Source organism: Cynocephalus volans, chromosome 14 (assembly GCF_027409185.1).
Source record: "Cynocephalus volans isolate mCynVol1 chromosome 14, mCynVol1.pri, whole genome shotgun sequence".
Classification (NCBI taxonomy): domain Eukaryota; kingdom Metazoa; phylum Chordata; class Mammalia; order Dermoptera; family Cynocephalidae; genus Cynocephalus; species Cynocephalus volans.
The window spans coordinates 69,475,048-69,502,223 of record NC_084473.1 but is presented as its reverse complement, the minus strand read 5'-3'; the positions used below and the strand labels follow the sequence as shown (position 1 = coordinate 69,502,223).

The 27,176-nt window shown below is 44.6% G+C and overlaps 2 protein-coding genes across 6 annotated transcripts in view; both read left to right on the top strand.

The window, feature by feature from the left end:
• The window catches only part of SFXN5 (sideroflexin 5), a 117,392-nt gene that overhangs the window by 20,853 nt on the left and 69,363 nt on the right, over nucleotides 1-27,176 (top strand). For all 5 annotated transcript variants that reach the window (XR_010021674.1, XM_063078513.1, XM_063078515.1 and 2 more), the window contains exons 3-6: nucleotides 4,690-4,767; nucleotides 21,414-21,440; nucleotides 22,039-22,093; nucleotides 23,994-24,019. Coding sequence is in view for 4 of the 5 variants with exons in the window: in XM_063078513.1 (XP_062934583.1) it covers nucleotides 4,690-4,767; nucleotides 21,414-21,440; nucleotides 22,039-22,093; nucleotides 23,994-24,019 (186 nt within the window). In the remaining variant the exon portion in view is untranslated. The remainder of the gene's footprint in view (nucleotides 1-4,689; nucleotides 4,768-21,413; nucleotides 21,441-22,038; nucleotides 22,094-23,993; nucleotides 24,020-27,176) is intronic.
• On the top strand, nucleotides 14,309-14,723 carry LOC134363285 (elongin-C-like). The gene has a single exon (XM_063078865.1). It carries the CDS (start codon nucleotides 14,385-14,387, stop codon nucleotides 14,721-14,723), a length of 339 nt encoding a protein of 112 aa, XP_062934935.1. The 5' UTR covers nucleotides 14,309-14,384.

Genomic DNA, 27,176 nt, shown 5'->3' with positions numbered 1-27,176 from the left:
CACATCTGGTGAGTGGGGTAGCTCTGCAGCAACTCAGGGTATGACATGGCGAGAATGGGCTGAGCAAGCGATCTAACCGGCTCACTCACTCTCCTTATAAAGCCATCAGAAACACACCTATTACTCCATGAATGGATCAATCCATTCACGATGGTATATTCTCCTGACAATCTAATCATCTCTTAAAGGCCCCAATTTTCAAATACCATAATTGGATTTCCCACTCTCTTAACACTGTTACAAGGGAGGTCAAGTTTCCAGTACATGAACTTTTGGTGGAGCTGATTCAAGACTGGCTGGATGAGAACAATCAGCTACTGAACGATCGGGGCACGGTAGAACATAACCTGCTGGCCTCCCTGCTGCCTTGCACACCCCACTGCCGGTTCATTCTTCCCTTCCTCCAACACTCTTTACTTTTCCGTTTTTAGTTCTATAAGTTTTGGGACTCCCAAACTCTCTACCTTGCCTGAAATGGCCCATGTTTCAATTGTACCCACTTCCTCCAAGCATGCTCTCCATTTTTCTGTCAGGCTGAGCTCAGCATTGAATGAGAGTAGAGAAGGCCTTTCCTTTTCTCACCTGGGGTGCCTTGCCCTAGTAGCCATCAGCTTTAGGGGGAATTAGGCATTGCTGTGGTTTTTTTAGGATTCCATTGCTTTTGTGAGAACAGGAGGTTCTTCCATGCTGACATCTCATGGAATTGGTTCAGAGTTGGATCGAGGGTTCTTGGGGTTTCTAGGTGCCACCCTCCCATTCTGTGACCTTGGGCAAGGAAATACCCTTCTCTCTCGGACCCAGTTTTCTCAGAGAGGAGATAGCCTAGATGGTTCTGTGATATCCACATGCAGAGGGGTATTCTTATCCACGTCCTGTGTGAACAGGGCACAGTTTCCACAAGTAAAGATTAGTTTTACTTAGCTTTCCTTTTTGTGCCTTTCCTTCCTGTGTCCCTCCATCCTCATTGCCCTCCATCACTGCATCCTGCCCTCTCTGGCCACCACCCTAAAAAGCCTGCCCCTCTGCTTCCTCTCCCTCCCCCTCGGGCCTTGGGGCAGGACCCAAGGGGCCAGAATTCTCCTCTGTTCAAATTCTCTACCTCTGAAGTAGACCTCCCACGTGTATGTGTTTCAAGAGGGATCTATCTTCTGGAGACCATGCCCCTGTCAAATACAAGAAAAGACTCTCCTAGTGACACTTTCTGGCAGGCTGACTGGAGGCAGGCAGGCTGGTGATGGAGATCCTTCCCTCGGCCCAGGGCTTCAGAGGGGCCACAGCCTTGTCTCTGGGCCAGCCTGGGCCAGCTGAGCGCCTCACAGTCCTTGCATTCAGGGACTGGCGGCCTGTTTGTTTCTGATAGAAAAGACTTCCTGCACAGTTCAGCCTGCCACCAACCTCCCAGCTTCCCCTGCTCCTCAAGTGCCCAGGCCCTCCTGCCAAGCCTCACAATATGGTAGTGTGAGTGAGAGGAGGGTTTAAAGCAGGGAGACCCTCCTTCTATCCCCCAAGTCTCCATGAAATGACCCCTTTCTCTGCAGTGGGGACACCAGCCCTCAGAGCAACTAGGCCTCAGGGACCTCTCAAGGCAGGTCGCCTGGGGCCTTTTCTATCCCACAGGGCCTGGAGCCCCAGCCCCTCAGCCTTTGACAGAGGCTTAGTAAGGCCAAGGTCAGCCTATAGCACCCAGAGGCAGGAGAGCACGTTCTAGCTTCCTTCAGTCCTGGATCATCAGACTTGTCTTCAGGAACTTTGGGTTTACTTCCCCCTCAACCCCTGCCCTTTTCCAAGATCAGGGCTCTTTGGAACTTATGCTTTTGGCAGGAGAGCTCCCTTTGATGACCGTCTCAAATGAGATGGAACCTGGCCAGGTTGTTATAGGAACTCAGGAGAATCCCTGGAGTGGGAAAAATAATGAGAACATGGGGCCATTCACCATTCAGCAATGGAAAGTAGAGCAGTCATTGTCCAGGTCTGCAGCAGTGGAAGCGGGCTTAAGGGAGGGGGAGCTGGCTGCTTCACTGGGAGGCCTGGGAGTGTTGCGGGTGTTGGGGGGTGTGTGTGTGCAGAGTAAGGGTCTGACTAAACTCAGGGTTTAAATGCTAAATCATTCCCTTACTATTTGTGTGACCAAAAATAACACAAAATAAGACAGAAAAAAAAAAAAAGAAAGAAAAAACTATTTGTGTGACCATGAGGAAGTTAAAAGAATCAATGTGATCCAATTTTGTTGGAAAACAAATATATTAAGTCTAGAAGGAAAATTATCTTCACTTTTGCAGTGATTATCTCAGTGGTATATTTAAGGTGATTTAAAATTATTTTTTTGTGCTTTTCTATTTTTTTTTTTTTCTCTGACATTTTCTTTAAACAGCATGGATTACTTGTGTGATTGGAAAACAGAAACAAAAACAAAACAGCCACAAAACTAACGCCACTTTTAAATGAACAGATTCCAGGAAGAGGCTCTTTGGAATGTAGGAGCTGATATTCATACATTTAAAGGGGAGGGATAGTACTTTTCAGCCTCCAGGACCTTCCAAGTAAGAAGCTTTCCCGGTCCCCTGACTGCCTGTGGTTCTGCTGTGGGCCAGGCCAGGGTTAGACCAGTGCGGGCCACGGGTACTTCTCACAGGGCTGATGGGTCGAGGCTGGCCTGGCTGGTTTGTCTGGGTTGCAGTTATTTCTGCTGCTACAGTGCAGGAGGCGGCTGTTCATTTCCAACCCCAAACCCTTATCTCAGCAAACCTTTAATCAGCCCCACTGGGGGCCCTTCCTGCCGCTGCAGCCTTCCTTGAGAAGGAAGGAATGCACTCCCCTCCCTCACCAGCCTTGTGCCTTGGTCCAAAGGGGAACAGATATACTCCTATTCCTTCACTTGGTATTTCCCCCCACACTGGGCATCCCTGATGTCTGGGTCCCTCATCTGGATTTTGATATAAGCTGCCTTCTCTCACTGTTTCTTTTCTTTGTGAATTTTTTGAGGCCTAACATACATAGAGTCAAATGTACAACTCCTAAATGTATGGCTTAAAGAATTTTTACATGTTTATACCCATATAATCACCAACCAGACATTGAACATTTGAACATTGAACATTTCCATTATCCCAGAGGGATCCCTCATGTTTTTTCCCAGTCAGTACCCCCTTGCAAGTGTAACACTATAATGACCTTTACCAATATGTGTTATTTTTGCCTGTTTTTGAGCTTTTTTGTTTCTGTCTTCTTTCACTTATCATTGTGTGTATCAGCCTTCTGTTGCTATGTAACAAATCATCCCAAAACCAAGTGGCTTAAAACAACAACAGTCAATTATTTTGCTTATTGATTTTCAATTTGGGTAGGGCTTACAGGAGATGGTTCATCTCAGATTCATGTGGCATTGACTATGGCAGCTTGACAGGGGGCTGGAAGGTCCCTTTCAAGATGGCTCACTTGCATGGTGGGCGAGTTGGTGCTGGCTGTCAGCTCATGGCTCAGCTGGAGCTGTGGGTCAGGGCCTCAGTTCCTGTGCACATGGGTCTTTCCTGAGCTGCTTGGGCTTCCTGACAGTATGGTGGCTGGGTTCCAAGAGAGTGGCCATCTTGAGAACAAGGTTTAAGTGCAAGGCGTTTTTATGATCTAGCTTCAGAGGTTACAGCGCCTGACTTCTGCCATTCTGCTTGTTGAGGCAGTCACAGAGCCCTGTCCAGAATCAAGGTGAGGGCACATAGACTTTACCTCTAGATGGGGAAGGTTCTAGAAGAGCATGGGAGATGGGGATATTGGGGTGGCTATCTTTGGGAAATACATTCTGCCATATTATGTCTGTCAGTTCATCCACATGGTAACATGTAGTTGTAATTTGTTATTTGCTGTATAATATTTCATTGTGTGCATATGCTACAATTAATGTATTCACTCTGCTATTGAATTATTTGCAGTTGGCGCTGTATGAATAGTGCTGCTATGAACATTCTTATACTAGTCTTTTGGTGGTCAAAGGCTACCGTGTATCACTATTGCTATCTCTTTAGCTTTTAAGATTTTTTAAATCATACAATTCTATCCTCATTTTTTTTCTGTCTTGCCCCATTAGTTGCTATAGCCATATGTACTTTAATAGGTAAATCTCTGCCAGTGTTTTTAAAATGTTGAGAAAAAATTATGTAAGTATTATGTAAATTTGTTTTCCTTTCAAAGCTCTCAATATTAAAATTAAGATTAAAGATTCCTTCTGATACTCCTTGCCAAGTCTGGGCTCTTTTCTCCTACCCAGAGGTAACCACAGTCCCTAGTTTGGTGGGTCTACTTTTAGAGCTTTTTTTTGATGCATTTACACACATAACTATTATTATAGAAAATATTATTTTTTGTGTGTATTTTGTTTGGTGTAACACATGGCATCATACTGCTTGACAATTTGCTTTTTCATTCAACAAAATATCTTGGAGATAGGGTCATGGAATCACACATAGCTCTCCTTCATTTTTTCAAATGCCCTAGTTCAGCCATTTCCCTGTGGAAGTACGTTTAGGTGGTATCCTTCTTTATTATTTTGTGTGTGTCACATGAACTGAGGGCAGGCCTGAGGCTTTGCAACTGTAAACACTGTCAGGACTTGATTGATACTCTTGCAATCCCTCAAGGGAAAGATTTATACAAGCCCTGGATCTGTGCCCCTCAACGTCTCTTTTCTTTCCTCTGCAGAGACGTCTCAGAGAGGCTGTGCAGCTGCTGGAGGACTACAAGGATGGGACCCTGCGCCCGGGGGTCACCAATGAACAGGTAACTCTGTTAGAGGTGGGAGTATGGCAGGTGGGGAGGGAAAGGAAGCTGGTAAGTTCACAACTCCTTCCATGCAGCCAGAACCACTCCTCTTTCCTTCTGTATCTACTTCTACCTACTGCTGTGTCCCACCCACAGACTTACAGCTCTTCGGAGGGATACTCACATCTCTACCGCACCTAGGTCTAGTGGGAAGCACGGAGGCTGATAAGGCTAGAGGGGACCAAATGCAGTGGTTTGCTGGGGCCAGCTTGCTAGAGCTGGGTGTGTCCATGTCTTCTCAATTTGCATTCAGTGACATTACAGTAGTAGCTTGAAATCAGCCATGATGGAATATTTACACCATGGAAATTGCCAAATGCTACATACACATCAGGACTTTTTCTCCAGAGGACCAGTTATTAAACATATGTCAACATATCACTGCCCAAAAATTCAGGTTGAGGGTGGGAAGGATGGGGAGGAGGGGAAGGATTAGGCTAGGATACTGTAATGTTTTTTTTTTTTTTTTTATCATGTAGGAACTTGAATTAGAGCTAACCAAAATATTGATCGTTGTGTTTGGTTTTGGGGAGGAGTAGGGGTATGTAGTATAGGACAATTTTAAAGATTACAGAAACTGATGGTTAATGTGCCAAAGATTTTCTTTTTGTTTATAAACTTTATTTTAAAAACTTAAAAAAATAATTTTACATTTTTCTCAAAGTAATATGTGTGCATAGTTCAAAAAGTCAAATAGTACCAAAACATTTGTAAGGAAAAATAGTACTGTGCTGCACCTTCCTCCCCAATTTCCATTCCTTTTCCCCAGAAGCAACTGTTTTTAGCTGTTCTTCAAATAGAAATCTCTATTTCACACTAATATTCTTATCTATAATTCTCTTTCTCAATTGGTTCTTTTGCATTACCTATTATGGTAGTTGAGGATTCAGTTCTTTTATTTTCCATCCCTATAAACACATTTCTCTCCCCTGCTCCCCTCTCAAAATAGTTATTGAGGTTTTGGGGCTTATACATTCAGTATTCATGTTGTTACACTTATATAAATAACGTTTACTGCATAGTCAAGTTGGGTGTATAATGATTATGTTTCTTCTCTTTTTCAACTTTATGTTTTATCTGGTGTTAATAATTGCCTTATTTTTTATTGGCATAGTTTCCTTAGTACTATCTCTAACCCTCTATCAGCCTTTCAGTATTTTCAGTGCCCTCTTTCAATCTGCAGATTCCTGTCTTTCAGTTACATTTTTTTTTTCTTTTCCTGAATTTTCCTTTCTGGTACCCACTTTCCACCAGCTCCAGGTCTTCCTTTTTCTTGGTGGATACCGTGATTTTGGTGGAATACCTCTTCTAGTAGCTTCCTTAAAAAGGATAAATGGGAAGAAAATTTTCAGTTCTTTCACGTCTGAAATGTTATAATTCTGTACTCAGCCTTAATTGACAGTTTGGCAGAGGAGAAAATTCTTGGTTGACAATTATTTTTCTTCAGAATTTTGAAGACAAATTCTCTATTTTCTTCTGGTTTCCAATATAGCTGTTGAAAAATCTGATGCCATTTCATTCCGGATTCTTTGCAAGTGGCCTGTTTGCTTTCTTTAGATGTTTAGAATCTTTCCATTATCTGTGAAATTTATTTCTGAAATTCCACAATGCAATCTCTATTAAAATTTATTATTTTGGATTGTTGGTAACCCCTTTCAATCTGGAGACTCCAGAATCTTTCAGTTCTGGCAAAATTTTTATAATGTTTCTTTGATAATTTCTTCTCATTCTGGAATTCTTACTAGTTAAATATTGGACATCTTAGGCTGACACTTAGATTTTCTTGTCCTTTTTCTCTTCTATCCCATTACTATAGGCCTGAAGTGTGGTTAGGGACTGGAGGATAGAGCAAGGAAGAAGTTAGATGAGGCTTTTGCCTCATAGACCCCTCAGGAACCAGGCAATGACAGTGAAAACACATGATACTATAGGAGAGCAGCAGCAGGAGTAACCCACCCGCACTTAAGGTGTCTGGAAGAGGGCTGGTGAGGAGGAGGCTCTGGGTAGGAGTGTTCCAGGCAAGGAAGCACATTGTGCTGGAGGTAGAGAGAGCAAGTCCCTGCAGAGGAAGTGAACAAGACGAATGTGCTAGACTGTAGAGCAGCAGTGTGAAGGGAGGGCACATGCCTGAGCGGATGCAGCACTATGGCCAGATGCCCTTGTGCAGAGTGCTGGGGGAGCAATGAGACAAGATGCAGGGCCCAACTTAAGGCATCTGCACTGTGTGCTGAGTCACGGGCAGTAGGGAGGGCAGGCTGTGATCTCCTCATTCCTGCACAGAGCAGCGGGACTTCTCTCTGGCCATGGGCACTGAAGAGCCTCAATGGCAAGACTGGATACCCCACCCCTCCCTAGGCTGAAATATTCCTCAGAGCCTCTCACGTTCTTCTCAGAACTGTCAGGGGTGGGTTCAGCCTCCAAGCCCCTCTTGATCCTGTGTCTGCTCTCAGCCCAAGCTCCCCTCTGCCTATTCTTGGTGAGGTTGGCCTTTGGGGACTCCTTCCAGCTCCCGGAGTTTGGGGAACAAGGCTGCATTTTCCCCCTTTGCCCAGTTCAGTAGCTTAAAGCTGCCTGTGCTGTTTCCAGGGCCTCCTTTGTTTTCTGTCCTGAAAGCCCCCATGTGCCTCCAGGGAGCTGGGGGTGGTGGTGGCTCAGCACTAGATGTGCTTCCTGACTCTGGCTCATGTTGGTGATGCCTGCAGTGTCCATCCTGTGGCTGGGTCACACAGTGCACTGGGTGTGAGCCTACCACTCTGGCCCCCTAGGAGCAGATCCTCCTGCTCCCTCCCCTTCCTCCTGCTCCCCAGAGCATCAGGGACTGGGCCCTGCATCAGCTCTCACAATGCTTCTCTCCCTGGCCTTAATCAGCAAGGGCATGTCAGCTCAGGCTTGGGAAAGCCTCTGCCATCTGGAATTAAGGGCAGTCCCTGTTCCTGGTCCTGATCAAGGGTCACGTCTCTGCCATCTGAAGAGGCCCAGGGTGGCTCTTGATCTCAGTGCGGACAGCGTTCTCACCTGCACCAGGCTGTGTGCCTGCTCTGATATCCTTTTGCAGGTGTGCAGGTCAGAAGCCTACAGCTGGGTCCTGATGCCCATGGACCTGTCCTGGTATCATGGGTAATGCTGGGTAACTTGTGCATGCTCTAGTTTTCTACCCAGTTTGTCATCTAGCCTGCCCTCCAGTTTCCGCCCCTCCGCAGTAGATATGCGCAAGTGTATGGCTAGTCTGTTCATTCCTGATGGCCTTGGTTAGTCTTCTGTTAGTGGTGGTTATCTCCTCCAGAGACTATTACCTTGTTAAAAGGTGCTACACCAATGAATAACGAGTCCCGAGGATAAAATGAAGATAAGTATAATTTATTCTTTGGTCTTGACCGATAAAAATTTGATGTTCTAGGACCCCTAATCAGGACTGCAGCTATTAGTTAAACAACAAGCAAAAAGCATAAGTGCAGGCAGAGCCAGCGAAGTTTCTGGATATTGACTCTGATATGCTGGGGCTTTGCTGGAATGGTTTGGTGTGGATGGAGATGGGTGGGGTTAAACATGGAAGACCCCCCTCCCAGTGGGGCCACCACTCCCTGTGTGCTTATCAAGTGCCAGGCACTGCACTAAGCATTGGTATTTTACACATATTATCTCAGTTGGTCTTCAGAGAAACCAGTTCAGTAAGTTCCTATATCCCATTATAAGCAAGAAAACTAAGGCTCAGAGAGGCTACATTACTTGCCTAAGGTCACACAGCCAGTATATGGTAGGACAGGGATCTGATTCTGGGCCTGTTAGATCAAGTGGGAGGGACATTTCCTGTAAGTTGCAGATAAAAGCCAAAAAGTAGAGTGGAGTGGAGAGACTTACGGAAAGAGAGACAGAGAGAGAGACACACACACACACACAGAGACAGAGACAGAAGTAAGATGAGATGAGAAAGTTGGAAGGAAGTTGAGAAGTTACAGGCAGATTGTGAAAGTCTTTGAAAACCAGGTAGAGATGCTGGATGTGTCATGTGGGGTAAGAGGAAGCTATTGAAAGCTCTTGAGCAAGGGAGTAGAATGCAAGTGGTATTGTAGTAAGAACAGTTTGGTGGCAGTGTCAGGTGAAATGGGGAGAGTAAGTGCTGTTATGGACACTCACTTAGAAGTTACTGGAGTAATGGGGAGTGCAGTGAGCAGGTCTCTGGGAACAACCACAGGCTCCTGAGTGGTGGTTCTTGTCTATCATTTCACATTTCCCAGAGGCTGGGAACCAGCCAACCTTTATCAAGTGCCTACTCTGTACCCAGCATAACATATTGGCTGCTTAGAGCCCCCTTGCAGGATAGATTTCTATCCACAACCTGCCAAAGAGAAAGGGCAGCTGAGATTTAAGCAGCCCTTCAAGTCTCCTCCTCTGGCAGAGAGGAAATGGGGTCAGCTCTGGGCTTTGCTGAACATGGCAGAGCAAATTCCAGAGGTTCAAAAGTCCTTGCACACTAAATCTGTGGGTGTCAGCAAGTTTGTCAGAAGCTGGCTGAAGGAAAGGCTTGGCTGACCCCCTAATCTTACCTCCTGGCTTCAGGCTCTGGGGATCCTGATCAGCACCTGGCTTGGCCCTTATCATTAGCACAGAACAGGCAAGTGACTGATATTACTTGAGGCATTTGCATGATGTACAAGATGCTATACTGGGTGCTATAGACACATTTCTGGGCTGGGTTACTGTGGTGGCCTCCTGGATAGTCTTCCTGTTCTACCTGGGCCCCTCCATCCATTCCCAATACAGCAGTCAGAATGATTTGTGAAAACATACAAAGGTACTTTAAAAGGTTTGCAGAAAAATGGAATTAGGTAGCAAACTATTTTTTGTTTGTTTGGGTTTTTTTTTGGTGGCTGGCAGGTACGAGGGTCTGAATCCATGACCTTGGTGTTCTAAGGCTGTGCTCTAACCAACTGAGCTAACCAACCAGCCCGAAAAATGGAATTAGGTAATATGAATCTTTCCATGAACTTTCTGAAGACCACTTGTACATTACATTGTTTGTTTCTCTGCTCCAGGGATTCTCAGCCTTGGCATTACTGACACTTGAAGCCAGATAGATCTCTGTTGTGGAGGCGGCCCTGTGCACTGTAGGATGTTTAGCAGCTTCCCTGGCCTCTACCCAATAGATGCCAGTAGCACTCCCTCCCCAGTCATGACAACCAGAATGTCTCCAGATGTTGCCAGGTGTCTCCTGGGTGCAAAGTCACAACCAGTTGTGAACCTCTGCTCTGTAGTGTCCCCCTTTTCCATCAGAGTAAAAGCCACAGTCCTTAATATGACCTGCAAAGCCCTCATTCCTCTCTGACCCTATCTCCTACTACTCTCCCTCTTATTCTGTCCACTCCAGTCATGCTGGTCTCCTTGCTGTTCTCAGAAATGGCAAACAGGCTCACTTCTGCCTCGGGGTCTTTGCATTGGCAGTTCTGTCTGCCAGAGCAGTCTCCCGCCAGATGTCTGCATGCCTCACTCCCTCCTTCAAGTGTTTCTTCCAATGTCACCTCATGAGACCCACTCTGACCACCTTACTTACTTCTGCAACCTCTGTCCCCCCTGCCAGCACACTCTCCCTATCCTCTTACCCTGTCCTACTTTCTCTTGTTTCCTGAAGCACTTTTCCTTCTCACATATCAGAGAATGAATTCTTTATTATTATTATTATTATTATTTTTTTTTTTTTTAAAGATGACCGGTAAGGGTCATCTCAACCCTTGGCTTGGTGTTGTCAGCACCACGCTCGGCCAGTGAGCAAACCGGCCATCCCTATATAGGATCCGAACCTGTGGCCTTGGTGTTATCAGCACCGCACTCTACCGAGTGAGCCACGGGCCGGCCCCTTTATTATTTTTATTGCTTATTGTCTGTCTGTTCCCACTAGTCTGTGAGCTCCACAGAAGCAGATATTTTTGTCTGTTTTTTCACTGATGTGTCTTTAGCACCTAGAGCAGTGCTCTGCACATAGTAGATGCTCAATAAATATTTATTAAATAAATAAATTATTAGTTTTCACAATAACTTTGAAAATAAGCATTCATATCCTCATATTACAAATGAGGAATTGGAGGCTCAGAAAGATGAAGTAAATTGCCCCAAATTACATGGTCCGCAATGGGAGATCTGGAATTCAAACCTGGGTTCAATTTCAGAGTCTGTCCTTTTGATAAGAGAGAAGCTACATGTATAAGCCACAACTGCTGCCATGTGCTATGCTGCAGAGCTAGATGGATGGTCTTTCTTCTTTCATGTGTCTGTAGAATTGAGGGGTACTTTCACCCCACATAGATTGCATAGGTCCATATTACCTGGGAGTAACCATGGCAACAAAATTAATGGTGAGGTGTAATGCGATTGGCCCAACTGATAAATTAGGAAGTTATTTTTTTGTTTTATGGAAGCATCCTTTGCCTTACAGAAGGATCCCCTTCAGGCTCTGTTTAATTACCTTCTGGAGGTTGTTTTAAATAGGCTCTGTCTCTGCTGTCTTAGGAGGTTTGGAGAAGCAGCTTGCAAGGAGGCAGAGGGGAGGGGAGCAAGCCAGACGGGGGGTGGAGCCTGGGCCATTACTCCTCCCTCTGGGTGTTGGGGGCTTGGTGTGCTCTGTCAGAAGCATGTTTGAGACACACCCTCTGCCCCTCCTTTGTTCTGTACTCTGAAGTTCAGATAGGTTCAGATGGCAGCTCAGCTGAGATGCTGACCATTTCTGGAATCAGCAAACTTCTGCCTTGTTCTAGCCACCTCTCACCCAGACTGCTTCCCCACACCCCCTCTCTCTGTCCTCATTCCCCAAGTTGAGAAATTAAGCAAGGTCCAAAGTCTCATATCCACACTGGTTTGTTGCTGGAGCCAGTAAGTTCCAAGGGATCGGGGCTGCACACTTTTATGTTCAGCCGGAGGCACGGAGGGCTGAGCCCAAATGATATCAGGTCACAACTAGGAATTGTAGTTTAAAGTCGAGATGTTCCAGTGGGCTGGCAGGAAGGTGCCGGGGCTCCCTGTCCTAGATTCTCAGTGTGGATGGCTCGTCCACTGCATCTCATTTGGCCTCGCGTCGAATGCTTTACATTCCAGGATGATCCTCCCCTATAACCCGTGTGTAGGACTGGCTCATGAAACTTCAAACCAGCAACCAGCTCTTGGCTTGTGGGCAGTCTCTGCTGTTATTTCTGCATCCAGTGTTTAACTCATGGGTCCAGCAGGTCCCAGGGAAAGGTCCCGACCTAAGGAATCATCCCTGAGTCCTTGTCTTGATCTCCTATAAAGCTGGGCTTGGCATCATAAACCGTTGGACAGGAAGGGGCCCTGGAGAGATTTGCTGCCATTCTCTCCCCCTTCTCCTGCCTGATGACTTTTCAAAACAATGCAAGTGCAAGGTGTGAGGTGGCCTGCACAGGAAGACCATGCAAATTAGTGGTTGAGCCAGAGCCAAAATCCATGACCCTGACTGTTGTCACTGCAGCCCAGAGATGGGATGAGCACAAACAAGATCAGATTGTGACTAGGAATTTTCATTGAAAATGGAGACGTTCTTCCCACCTCACCCAAAAACCTCCTTAGACTGGTGCCACAAGAAGAGCCGCAAACCACAGCATAGCTTATATTCCTTCCTCTCTTCCCTGGAATGACTCCCCTGATCTCATGGGAGGCAATTTCATTTAATCCCAAATGGGTTATGTTAGTTATACCAGCTGCTGTAACGAAGAGATCCCAAAAGCACTAGATGCACTAAGTCAGAAGTTTATTTCTCTCCCATGAAACAGTTCAAGTTCCAGGTGGGCAAGTGGCTGTGCTCCACAGGATCATTCAGGGACCCAGGCTCCTTCCTTCTGTTTCTCTACCATCTCCTTGGGTGTTGTCCTGTCTGCATGGCTGAGGCTGGGCTGCAGCCACATCCTCACTCTGGCTGACAGGAAGGGGACAGAAAGCATGTGGGGGAGGCACTGGCCTGGAAAAGGCACATCTCACTTCCCATCAGTTGCCACTGGGGGATTCAGTCACATGGACAAACCTGACTGCAAAGGAGGATGGGAAATCTAATGAGGTAGGTGACCCACCTGCCAGCTACTGTTCTATGACTGTGAAAGAAGGCACATAGATTTCATTGGACAGTTAATGATCTGTGCTGTACAGGTCATCAAAGGATGTTGTATACCTTATTTCTATTTTTCTAGTGGTTAACACTAATTTTTTTAACAATTATTTTTGAGTAGATAATATACGAATGAGATATAGAATTCTCACAAAGAAACAAACAACGAACACAATAAAATGTTAAACTTTCAGAAGGAGAGAACAGAACTGTGGTTACTAGAGGGGGGAAAAGGGTAGGGGAGGGGGGTTAGGGAGAAATTGATTAATGGACACAGAGAATGATGAATATCCTAATTATCCCGGTTGATCATCACATATTGTACACAAATGCTCATAGTCAACACTGTTCCCCACAAATATGAATAATTAATTATGGTTCAATAGTAAAAAAAACAAAAAGGATTTGAGATTCTAGAGTAGAGTATAGATGTTTTAGTCTGTTTCTATTGCTTACAGCAAAATACCAGAAACTGGGTGATTTATAAAGAAAATGAAAATTACTCCTTAGAGTTTCCGAGGCTGTGCCAAAGTCTATATGGTGGTGGTGACAGTGACCGAGGGGTCTCACATTGCAAGATGATGGAAGGAGAGAGAGAGGAGAGAAACAGACTCTCCTCTTCTTTTAAAGCCTTCAGAACCATGCCCCTGACCACCGTTTTTAATCCACTCACTACTGCGTGGTCCTATAATCCAATCACCTCTTCAAGGCTCCACCGTTCAATTACCATAATAGGATTTCCCACCCTCAACAGTTACAGTGGGATTAAGCTTCTAATATATGAAACTTGAAGAGGTGATTAAGTTGATGGTTTAATGGTGGTCGTGGGCGTGGTTCTGAGGGCTTTAAAAGGAGAGCACGTAAGAGTCTCTGCTCTGCCATTTCTCAGTGTGATACTCTGCATCACTGAAATTGCCACCAGAGGAAGCTCTCACCAGATGTGTTCCGTGGACTTCCCAGCCTCTGAAATTAAGCAATAAATTTTGTTTTCTTTATAAATTACCCAGTTCCAGGTATTGTATTATAAGCAACAGAAACTAACACAATCAATAATGATAACTCCAGTGAAATTCACTGGAGCATGATTTGTAAGGGCAAAAAGATAAGCCAGTCACAAAAGAACAAGTACTGTATGGTTCCACTCATATGAGAGAGCTAGAGTAGTCAGATTCTTAGGGACAGAAAGTGGAATGGTGGTTTCCAGGAGATGAGGGGAGGGAGGAATGTGGAGTTAGTTTTTAATGGGTGCAGAGTTTAAGTTGAGAATGACGAAAAAGCTCTGAAGTGGGATGGTGGTGTTGGCTGCACACAGTGTGGATGTATTTAAAGCCATTGAATTGTACACTTAGGAATGGTTGAGGGAGTAGGGGTTGTGGCGGTACGCGGGGACCTAGTTGCGGTGGCTGCGGGGCTGACGATTTCAGGAAACTACTAAAGTTCCTGTGGAAGGAAAGTAGAATTTCGTAAGAACTTAATGGATGGAGAGGAGAAAACCTATGGTGGCTGTGAAGGCCCTGATGCCATGTATGTCAAATTGATGTCTTCTGATGGTCATGAATTTGTTGTAAAAAGAGAACATGCACTAACATCAGGAACGATAAAAGCAGTGTTGAGTGGTCCAGGTCAGTTTGCTGAGAACAAAACCAATGAGGTCAGTTTTAGAGCGATCTCTTCACATGTGCCATCAAAAGTATGCATGTATTTTACCTACAAGGTTCGCTACACTAACAGCTCCACCAAGATTCCTGAATTCCCAATTGCGCCTGAAATTGCACTGCAACTGCTGATGGCTGCGAACTTCCTAGATTGTTAAATAAAATAAATTATAATAAACTGTTAACTTTTTTCAGTATTTAAAAAAAAAAAAAGAAATGGTTGAGATGGTAAATTTTATGTTATATATATATTGCCACAATAAAAAAAAGATGGGAAATAGCGTAAAAGTCTACCAATAGGGGACAGTTTATAATATATTCATTCAAGATTCCTGTTAGGATAAATAAGGCTGCTTTCTGTGAACTGATCTGGAAAGATTTCCAAATATACTACATGCCTTAGGGGCAGAACGTTGTGCAGTGGTGTGCCAGCATTTAGAGATGGAGGCGTGTGGTGGTTATGAGTGGGGACACTGGAGCCACTGGATTCAAATCCCACCACTGCTGTGGGACTTTGATCAAGTCACTTAAAATGAAAGGTATACTAGTCCCTACCTCATAGGGGATGTTGAGGAGATTAAATAAGTTAATTGGTTTGAAGCCCTTAGGAGAGTGTCTGACCCATAGTACATTTTCACTAAATGTGAATGAATGAATAGGAAAGGGTTGATGAATGAATCTGAGTCAGAGGCCATGAGCTATAATTCTGGCTCCTCCTCTGCGACCCTGGGCATGGCTCTAAGCTTTGGTTCTTCTCATCTGTTCTATGGACGCAGGTTCTGAGTGTGATAACCAGATTGTTAATGGGAGGGAACATGCTCAGCAAAATATAAAAGCATGGAGTTACCATGTGAGGCTTTACCATTGCCTTCTGTCTGCACTGGCCTACCTGGGCCACGTATGGTGGTGCCATTTGTGGGGTGGGGAACATGTCTGTGGGCTCTGTGTTCCTGGCCATCCCTAGTGCCCTCCCTGTTGCCACCCCTGCTGCCCTTCTGCCTCTGCTGATGAGCTGGCATCTGCCTGACTCTCCAACACTGCCCCGGGAGAGGGCAGTCCTTGAATCTGAGGGACAAGGATGCAGCCATGACTTACAAGTGCACTGCTGTTAAGCTGGACTTAGGTGGGAGGGCAGGAACAGGTGCTGGTGGGGAGCATCTATTGCCAGGCTGAAGGGGGCATTGTGGCACCTCAAGATGATGTCAGCCTCTCTCTTCCTCATTTCGTGCCTGAGGCCTGGCAGTCACCTGGCCAGCTCAGACACTGATGTGCTCCAGAAGGCCACTGGAAAGCAGGATAACCCAGGCCTGGAGGCTAGGAAGCCTGGGTGCCTGTCTCCATCCTGCCATCAGGCCCGTGGGACCTCGGCTGAGTCACTTTGTCTCTCTGAGATGAGTTACTTTATCTGAAAAGAATCTACCAACCTCACAGGCATGTTGGAGGAATAAGGCAAGAGATGAAATTACTTTGAAAGGTGATTAAATCCTTTAAAAATATGTTTGAATTGTTTCCCCTCTATTTTAGGCAACCATATTGAGCACATTCTATGAGTCAAATATTTTATATGTGCATTATCTCATTGTATTAGTCCATTTCTGTTGCTTATAACAAAATACATGGAACTGGGTAATTTATAAGAGAATGAAATTTATTGCTTACAGTTTCTGAAGCTTGGAAGTCCAAAGTCCAGAGAACACATCTGGTGAAGGTCTTCATGGTGGCAGCAGTGATGGCAGAGTGTCACATTGTGAAAATGGCAGAGCAGAGAGAGCAGAGAGAACAAGAGGCCAACTTCCTCATTCACTCTTCTTTTAAAGCCCTCCACCATTATTAATCCATTCACTACTGCAGGGTCCTACAATCCCATCACTTCTTCAAGGCTCCACCTTTCAGTTACCGTAATAGGATTCCCCACCCTCTTAACAGTCACAGTGGGGGCCAAGTTTCTAATACATAAAACTTGGGGGACACATTGAAGTTTCAGTGAGTTTTGGGGGACATAATTCAATCCACTACACTCCTTGAACCCTCTGTATTAGTCAGATTAAGCCAAGTGCTGTAACAACCCCCAGATTCCAGAGTCTTAACACAGTAGGGGCTATGTCTCATTCATGTCTGAATCCAGTACAACTTGGGGACTTGGCACATGCCAAGCTCAGGGACCAGGCTCTGTTCACCTCATGGCTTTACCGTCTTCTAGGACATCATTGTCTTCCTTGGGAGGCTTTGGGGCCAGGCCTGGAAGTGCAGAACATCATTTCTACCTACAGTCTACTAGCCAGCTCCCAGCCAGAGGAGCCCACCTGACTCCAGGGGAGGCTGGGAAATGTAGGCTTAGCTGTGTGCCCAAACATAAGGCAAATTTCTGGGGGGCACCAAGTGCTGTTTCAGCCCTATGCTTGCGACAACCCATTTTACTGATGGAGAAACTGAGGCACAAAGTAATTTGCCCAGGCCACATATCCAGTAAGTGGGAAAGCCAGAATTTTTTTCCTTACCCGCTTTTTTCATTATATCCTGTTCCTCTTTCATGATTTATTTCTCTGAAGATACTACAGTGTTTTAAAAGTTTTCTTTAGTTTCTGCATGGTTTCATTTCCTAAGAATTCCTTTTTCCTTTTACTCCCAGAATTCCTTTCCTATGTATGCATGTATAGGCTTACTGAGCAATGATCTTTTTCATTTGGGTCCTCCAAATATTTTTTTGGGGGGGTAATATATTATTCTTTTAAAATTTATTTTAATTCTTTTTTTGTTTCCTTCTCTAATTTATTTTAAAATTTTAATTAACCTTTTTCTTTCTTTCTTTCTTTCTTTCTTTTTTTTTGTGACCAGTAAGGGGATCGTAACCCTTGTCTTGGTGTCGCCCGCACCGCGCGCTCAGCCAGTGAGTGCACCAGCCACCCCTATATAGGATCCGAATCCGTAGCTGCAGCGCTCCCAGCGCCGCTGTGCTCCCAGCGCCACACTCTCCCGAGTGAGCCACGGGGTCGGCCCTAATTAATAGGGCCAACCCTATTAATTATATATGTATAATTGTATATGTTTATGAGGTACAATTTGTTGTTTCAACATATGCATATATCGTATAATGATCTAATCAGAAGAGTTAGCATATCTACTACCTAAACATTTATCATTTCTTTGTGGCTATAACATTCAAGATCATTTTTCTGGCTATCTTGAAATATACAGTACAATATTATTAGCTATTGTCCCCCTAGGGCACCAGAACTTATTCTTCCTGTCTAACTGTGACTTTGTAACTTTGTACCAGTCTATCAACCAACCCTTCCATGGCCCCTCTTCCTCCTTCCCTTTCCCTGCCTCTGGTAACTACTATTCTACTCTCTCTCTCTCTTTTTTCTCTTTTTAATCTATCTTTCTTAATTGACCTATGGTAATTGTATATATTTATGGAGTACAATATAATATTTCGGTACATTCATACTGTGTGCAATGTTCATTTCAGGGTGCTTAGTATATCCATCATCTCAAACATTTGTCATTTCTTTGTGTTCGAAACATTCAACATCATCTCAACTAGCTATTCAAGGATACAAAGAACATTGTCCTTAACTGCAGTCTCTCTGTATTACTATAGAACCCTAGTCCCCATTCTTCCTAGCTCTCTACTATTTTGTGTCCACCTTCTTCCCCCCTCCCTTCCCCTTCCCCCCACCAGCCTCTAATAACCACTATTCTACTCTCTACTTCTATGAGATCAACTTTTTTAGCTTCCACATATGAGTGAGAACATGTCAGTATTTCTCTCTCTGTGCCTGGCTTATTTCACTTAACAATTTTCTCCAAGCTCATCCATGTTGCTGCAAATGGCAGAATTTCATTATTTTTTAAGGCTGAATAGTATTCTGTTGTGTATAAATACCACACTTTATTTATCCAGTAATCTGTGGAAGGACATTTAGGTTGGTTTCAACCCTTGGTTATTGTAAATAGAGCCATGTAGGAATACCCTTGTTCATAAGCAGAAAATAGTTTTCCTCTCTTTCCTGGGCTTGTGCTCACTCTCTCTCAACCTGGCAGGGTATTTTTTATTTGCTCTCTAAGACCTCACTCCTTCAACCACTGTGGTGGCTCTCATGGGGCAAGTGCAGATCCTCTCAGGTGCCTAGAGCCCTGCCCCACAACTCGGTGCATGGGACTTGTGTGTCCTACCCTGACCTTCCCTGCTCCCAGCCCTCTGCTGGCAGTGGAGGGTGGCAGTGGTCGCTGGGTGGGTGCTGAAAACTGGTGGTGGAGAACCCATCCCAAGGAAGTGGCAGGAGGCAGTGGGAGGACTATGTGTGAAACTCGAGGCCCCCCGCACATGCTCCGTTGTCCCATCAGTCTTTACTCACGAAATACAAATTCAAAGATAAAGATATTAGGAAAGTCTAGACAGCACCCACACAACTTCACACCCCTAGAATGGGCCTCCTTCTCAGCATGGCGCTGGTGGCATGTCCACAAAGCAGGTCCTGTTTGTGGGTGGTTTCTCTGGGAGCCTTTCTGTTTCTCAGGAGGAGTCTCCATCCTCCTGCCTGCCGTGTCTTAGGAGCTGAATGCAGAAAGCCTTCTCTAGAGACATATATTCAGTACTCAGACCTTTACCTTGTCCCCCTGTGCCTGTGACCCCACATCTGAGCTGCTCTGATTCGGCTGCTCTGGAGAATAAGCCTCTATCTCCCGGGCGGGGGCTTTGGGCCTCCCTGCCTCATGCACTGGGACATTTCCACCTCTCTCCCTGCTCTCTGGTCCTTCGCACCACAGCTTCTTGGTGACTGGAGCGTCTCCCAGGCTTGGTGGGCCAAGCCCACTGGCTTTCCACCGAGCCCCGCCTGTGCGCACAGGGGGCACCCTTCCTCCCTGTGCAGTGCCGCTGACACTCATTGCTGCAGCAGCTCCCCTCCTGCCCGCATCTCCTGCCTGCTGCCGTGCCCCTTCCCCCTGATGGGGTTTTCCGCTGCTTTATTCCTTTGCTGTTCTTTTATTGAGGATTTGGGAGAAAGGGGAGGTAAAGCCATGCATTTGCTTCACCCACCTGCTTATGTCAGTGAAGTCTTCTGTTTTAGAGTATGATATTACTTCGCTAAATGCTTATTGAGCACCTACTGTGTGCCAGGCGCCATGGGAGGTGCTAGGAGACACTGCTGAAAGGCATGTTTGCTTCTCAGAGGCCAGACTGTGAATCCAGAGGTGAGAGGACCCAGAAGATTATTATTGGGGTGGAGAGTTTGGGTTGTCAGGAGTGTTCCCAGGGCCTGGGGTTGCACCTGAGACAGCCTGGACTTGGGGGTGTACTTCAGGAAGGCACTTTCTGGGAAGAGAGTAAAGGATCAGCCTTTTATCATCTTTTTGACCTTTTTGCTCTTAGGTTTCTCACTTACCTTTGTGCTAGCAGTGATTTTGCACTGGGTTTTTCCCTCCTCAGTCCCTCTGTTCCTCAATTAGTATTTTTTAAAAACCTACTGCTTCTAATCTTCCTGGGTCTGGAATAGCAGACAGTCAAGTATGTTTGCAATGTATGTAAAATAGGAGTTAATTAGGCTGTAAATTAAGAATTGAGGGACTCAGCTGTGAGGAAAGTGCATAAACTTTAATGTATCAATTTTATAACTTCTATGTTTACTACCTAATAGCCTTCTTAACTTCTGCAGCTTAATTTATATTCCAGATGATTAACACTGCCATATAAATGAAGCATAACAACTGTTCTATTATGAAACTTTAAACATCAGCTGCTGGTTGCATCTTCTTGCTCCGTTCTCTTCTTGCTCCATTAAAAATGCACTGGCCTTTGGTTTGCCCACAATATCAGTTTTTATTTACCATGTTCCTTTGATTTGAAAAGGTCCATCTTATCACATTTTCACATCTCTAAAATGAGATGAGTCTTAATTGATGGAGGTCTCAGCATTATGTCGTATTTTCTTTCTTATGTGGCGCAAAATAGTGTCTTAGGATCAATGATGTCTTAAATTCAGTGAAGTACGGTATTTATATAATTTGACAGGAGTGACAAATTATTCTTTTTTTTCATCCTGTCCTCCACATTGTGCTGGAAAGAGACAAACTCATCACTTTAGAAAGACCTTTTTTCTCCCTACAACCTTCTTATAGTAACAATAGGAACAATAATATCAACAACAGTAAGCATTTATAAAGCACCTACTAGGTGCTGATGCTGCTCCAACAACTTTTCAAAAATTTTTTCAACTTTTCATAACAATTCTGTGTTAGAGGCATGGCTATTATCCCCATTTTGCAGATGAGGAAACTGAGCCTCAGAGGCAGAAGTGACAAAGCCAGGAATCTAAGCAATCTATCTCTGAACAAAATCATGCTGTGCTCCCACAAGTGATTCTGGGAGACCACTGAGGGGTTCATGGGCTGGCTGGTTAGCTCAGTTGGTTAGGGCGCAGCCTTATAACACCAAGTTCCTGAGTTTGGATCCCCATACCGGCCAGCTGCCAAAAAAAAAAAAAAAAAAAAAAAATCAGAGGTTCTTACCTGGTCATAACTCAGAATCCACTAGGGAGCTTTAGAAAAATGATGAAAGAATTCTTTAAGGAATTCTAAAGTGCAGCCACAGTCAAGAACTCCTAGTTTAAATGATCAGCATGAGATCCCCTAGCTCTGCCATCCTGGGGTCTGTAGTCCCCTTACCCTCTGATGCCACACCCCAAGGTAGGGTGTCTGCCCAGCCTGGGGTGATAAGGACAGCCTGAGCCTTTTAGGCTTTTGGAGCTAGATCCCTTGGTTAGAAAATATGGCTTCGAGACCTTAGACTGATATGTGTTTTTAATTTTTGTTCTTTATTTTCTTTTCCTTTCTCTTTCTTCCAGCTCTGGAGTGCACAGAAAATCAAGCAGGTAATCCAGTTTTGGGTTCTTTTTCTTTCCTTCTCAGTGCTCTCCTAGACCCCGCCCCACCCTGTCCTGGGATCTCGCAGAAGCCCCTCCTCCCATGGCTACTTTGAGCCCTGCTTCTCCCCTCCCATTTGCCCCTGGCCACCTCACCCCTTTCTTCTGCCCCAGCACCCAGGGGCTTGAGTTTCTGAAGCCTGGAGCTCAGGAAAAACTGGCCTTTCCCTGGGCTCTCTGAGCTCCAGGAGGAGACTAGGCTCCATCCACAAATCCTTATTATGTGCCTACTAGGTGCCTGCAGGGGATTGACAGCCTGCAAGGTCCTGGCCCTCATGGGCTTTCAGTCTCCCCTGCGTTCAGCTTTGAGCATTAGTCCGGAGGAGGAGTGCTGTTTATGGCCCATATTTTGGTTTTCTCTTGCCCTGAATGTTGGAAAGGACTAACCAGATAGAAGGCAACATACAGCCACTGGTGTCTGAGTCTTCCTGGGGAAACTGTCCTTTTCCCTCCTTCCTTCCCTAATGCCTCTGCTTGTCCCCCTCCCCCCTCCCCCCTCCCTCCTTCCTCCCTGCTGTCACGCTGTGCTGTTCCCGGCTCTTGCCAGGCTATTCTACATCCGGACACCAACGAGAAGATCTTCATGCCCTTTAGAATGTCAGGTAAGCTCCTGGGACCCTTCTGGTTTTGCCCAGCCTGGGGTGCTCACTATGGTCACAGCTCTAGGAGTGTCCAGGTATGTGGCCTGAGGAGGGGATAGAGTCTGTCACACACATGGCCACACTGGCACCTACATGTTCACCTTGGCTCTGGCAGGGCCTCAGAATCTCCTAGGGAGCTTGCCTGCCTTTTCTGCCTGAGCGGTTGGGGTGGAGCTGTGGCCTCCATAGATGAATATGGTATCCCCTCCACCCCCAGGTCACCACCAGTCACTGGAGCAGCCTCTACGGGCAAGCCCTGGCTTCTACAAGTCACCCCTCCTCTGATACCTGGGCATGATCTGCCCTTTCCTTCCAAGTCCTCCTCCCTGCTCTCCCTTTCCAGCAGTTGGTCCCCAGACTAACTCCCTATTCTCTGACCCTGCTATTAACCCTCCCTTCAGAATAGATGCTCTCTACACGATTGCGCACAGAGAAAAGGCAGAATTCCTGTTCTCTGGAGACCAGTGGGGGCGGGGAGGGATACAAGATCTCTGTTCCCATGATGTCCCCGCCCGGTGGTCACCAGAGGGACAGCTCTGTATATATGGGCCCTAGGGCTTAGAAAGCATTTGCATGTACACTGGCTGGAGCTGGTGTGGGTATCCTGCTGATGGTTCTGAGGGGTATGGGCCTTGCCCAGAGTCACACTGCCAAAGAGTCATATGCCAGTGTGTTGACACCTCCTCCTTGCCATTTCTCAGTGCAATGGGGCATACCCACCCAGAATTATGAGGCTGGGATGGGAGGGCTGCTGGCTTGGTTGGGTCAGTTAGGGTCCTCACTCCCAGAGAGCCTGACCTTATGGGAGAGAGAGAATAAACAAGTAAGGAATGGATAGACACATGAAGTTACTTGTAAGCTGGGGCAGTTAGTGCCCACTGACTCCCTCTCTTTGCCATGCAGAGTTCCAAGGGAGCAAAGGCTCTGGGCATCTTATAGTGGTGGTCATAGATGCCAGATGCTCTCTGGTCCCTGCACTGGGCATAGCAGGCTCTCACCCTGAGCCTGGCTTCTCTTGTCATTTGTGAACTTTTTGACTCATGTATTCCTCTGAGGCCCCGATCAAACTTTGGACCTCTCCCCAGAGAGAAACGGGTAGGAGAGCAATGGCTCAGGTAACATGCACAGTTACATATGCTCAGGGATAAGCATGCTCCTTGCTGTCCAGCCACCAGCTGACTAGCTGTGGCAAGTTAGAGGTTGGGGACAGGAGGCTGTCCACTGGCAGCATTTGAGAGTGGGGGCAGAGGGAGCCTTGCCGGGGGCCAGCTCTCTACTGTGCTATTGAGGATATCTACCAGGGTGTTAGAGGTTTAAAAAGCTCTGGCCCTTAGCGGTACACACCTCAGGTAGGTAGGGAATTTCCCTTCCTGAAATGGTCACAATGTCAGAGAAATAAGGGCCTGTGCTAGAAAGACAAGCTGAGGGAAGAAGGAAGACATTCCAGGGCCTTGGAAGACATCCAGTCTTGTGCAGTGAGTGTGGGCGGGGGCCTTGTGCCTTGCGGGGGCCTTGTGCCTTGCGGAGGAAGTTGTCAGAGGATTGCTGAGTGTAGAGTGCTGGGACCCCAGGCAGTGGGCAGCCCTGCCTGCAGGGACAGGCCTCTGGGCTCTGGAGGGGAGTGAGAACTGCCTGGCTAAATGGAGACAGAGAGAGGGAGGCTGGGACACAGGGGAGCCCCTCTGCCCTGGGGAGGGCTGAGCAAGGAAAAGGTCTAAGGGACTGGAGGTGCCTCCTTCCTAACTGACCTGAGCCCCTTCGTCAGGGCCGTTGACAAGACCAAGGCCAGGAGGCTCCCGGGTCCTTCAGTTGAGAGGTGGGTGGATTGTAAGGCCTGACTCTGTTTTCTTCCTACTCACAGGTTACATTCCTTTTGGGACACCAATTGTAAGTGTTATCTTCAAAGGATTTTCTTTTCTAAGAAAAGTTTTTAATGTATAACTTTACATCATTGTTCATAAATATTTGATTAAGTTGTTGATTTAGGATAAGTAAATTCCTGGAGGGAAATTATTAGATAAAGTGGTGTACATTTCTTTTTATTTCTCTTAATGCTCATTGTCAAACTTCTTTTTATAAAAAGCATGCTGACTTACACCCAGCATGGAGTCGGAAAGTGCCTTCGTCCCTGCACATTTTCCATCCCCAGTATTGTCATTAGGACCTGCTGCCCGCAGGGACGTTTTCCCAAAAAACTTGGGAAGTAGGAAAATAAACATGCCTTCTGAAAATTTAAGTTTAAAATTAATTCAGAAAGGGTTTTCAGTATTCTTTTTGTTCAGTTTTAGAATCAGGGTTAGGTTTACTCTTTATTTTTATTGTAATAAAGCAAACATACAGAAAGGTGCATTCATCATCAGTGTACAGCTTGATAAATTTTTGCAAAGAAAAAGTGAGCATATTCAAGTCAACATCACTTAGATAAAGATACAGATAAAGATTATCAGCATTTCAGATACCTCTCTCTCTCTCTCTCTCTTTTTTCAAGTTATTATTTTTCTTAATGGCTGGCTAGTACAGGAATCCAAACCCATGACCGTGGTGTTAAAACACTGTGCTCTAACCAACTGAGCTAACCAGCCAGCTTTCAGATACTTCTCATGTGTCCCTCCCAGTTACTCTTCTGACTTCATTCACTACATTCTAGTTTTGCCTTTTATTGAACTTTACATAAATAGAATCATCAGTATGTACTTTTTTGTGTCTGGCTACTTTTGTTCCACATTGTGAGATTTGTCCATATTATTGTAGGTAGTATTAGTTCTTTTTTCATTGCTATATAATATTTCATTGTTATAAATATATCAGAATTTCTTTATCCATCCTATCGTTGGTGAACATTTGGGCTGATTCCAGTTTGGGATTTACAACAAATAGCGCTGTTTTGAACATGCTTGTGAAGTCTTTTAGCAGATATATGCCCTAATTTCTCTTGGATATACACCTAGGAGGCTAAATAGATAAAAACTAAATGCAATGTATGATTCTAGAATGGATCCTGGGTCTGAGCAGGAGGTGTGTAAAATGTATTGCTGTTTCTTATAAAGTTAAACATACACTTAACAATGTGACCAAGAAATCCTAATTTTTGGTATTTACCCAACAAATGAATACATATGTCCACACAAAGATCTGTACATGAACGTTTATAGTAGACAAGAATGACCAACAGACGTTAAACCACTGGATGAAAAATTGAATAACAGGATATTTACCTAGTCTCAAAGTTTCCTGTAGATATCATTCCCTCTATGTTTATTAGTTGGTACCCTCCTGCAAATAAGAGTTTTCCCTTCTGCCTCCTCCTTTAATGTTTTTTAAAACTGTAAGTGTGGTCTTTGTATTTTTTTTATTCAATGGACCAAAATTTACTTCTGTTGTTATTCATTTTGATGTACAAATTTTGCCACATTTGACCAACAGGAATCCTTTAAAGCAGTGTTCCTATTTGACATGTCCCCCTTATTTTTTGAGTGCTTCAGGAGTCTCTGGCACAACAGGATATTCTAGATTTACCTTGTATTTTGCCTCCCCTCCTAGAATCATTCATTTCTCCAAGGAGCTATGGTTCTTTTCAGAGGGAAATGGTATTTAGAAACCAAGATCTGTATGCTAGATGTGCTCATTGTTACTGGGGCACTTTTCATTCATATTGCTTCTAGGCACTTTTCAAGGACAGAGCTAAGAGATATAACTTTTTTTAATTCATGAGTTTATACTGATACCTCCAGTTCCAATCCAACATCTCAGGGTTCTTCCCTTTCTTCTATTTCATACTGGTATCTTCCTTCTCCCTGACTGAGAACCCAACAACAATATATTTACTCACTTGCTAAATCTTATACATGCAAATAAAAGAGTTTCAGAATTGCTATATTAGTACCACTCCCCAAAAATGTATTAAGTAAAGCCCAAGATTTCTTTGAAGTTGTCTTTGTCATTAGAATATGCCCTCCTGGGCCAAGCCCGTGGCGCACTTGGTAGAGTGCTGCGCTGGCAGCGCGGCCACGCTCCCGCCGCGGGTTCGGATCCTATATAGGACTGACCGGTGCACTCACTGGCTGAGTGCCGGTCACGAAAAAACGACCAAAAAAAAATAAAAATAAAAATAAAAAAAAAAAAAAAAAAAAAAAGAATATGCCCTCCTGAGATTATTCAGAGAACCATGTTCAAAAGTTACTTGAATTATTTTTTTTCTTCTGCATGTTTGTGTTATCTGTTTGATATTCAGTTAGGTTTACTTGTTTCTGTTGAAATTCAATTTTAGTTGTATCCCCATTCTTATTGATTTATTTTTGATATAAGAAAAATTAGCATTGTTCAAAAGTCAAAGCTATTTAAAAAGGTATATTCATAAAAGTTCCTTTCTCCTTGCTATTCCTTCTACCTCTTTCCCACTCATCCTCTGTAGGTAAACAATATTACTTTCCTATTTGTAAGACTAAGCAGATACAAATATATTTTCCCTTTTTTCTTATATAAAAGGTAGCATATTATATATATTATTTTGCACAATTTTTTTTTCACTTAATGATATATATCCTGGAAATCACTGTATATCAGTTTATAGAGATCTTCCTCATTTTTTTTATAGCTGCATAGTATCCTACTATATGGGGGTACCATAATTTATTTAGCTAATTTCCTGCATTAGGTTATTTCTAATATTTACCATTATGAATAATACCACAATGACAATCTTGTGCATATATTTTTTGATATTGTTGGAATATATCTTGAAGGTAAATTCCTAGGTTCTATGGAAGGACTAATTAAATAGATATTTCTGGCAACAGCGATCAAGAAAAAAGAGAGAAGATGCAAATAAACAGCATGAGGAATAAAAAGTACAATAACTATAGATATAGTAGAAGTTTAGAAGATCAGTATGCATTGAACAACCTAGGGCAATAAATTTGAAGATTTAGAAGAAATGGACACATTTCTGGGAAAGTATAGTTTACCAAAATTACCTAGCAAGATGAAATATAGAATCTGAATAGGCCTATAAATAGAAAGAAATTAAAGCAATAGTTTAAAATAT

What these genes read in the sequence shown, in the direction of transcription:
- LOC134363285 (XM_063078865.1), top strand. Translation starts at nt 14,385, where the DNA reads ATGGATGGAGAGGAGAAAACCTATGGTGGCTGTGAAGGCCCTGATGCC.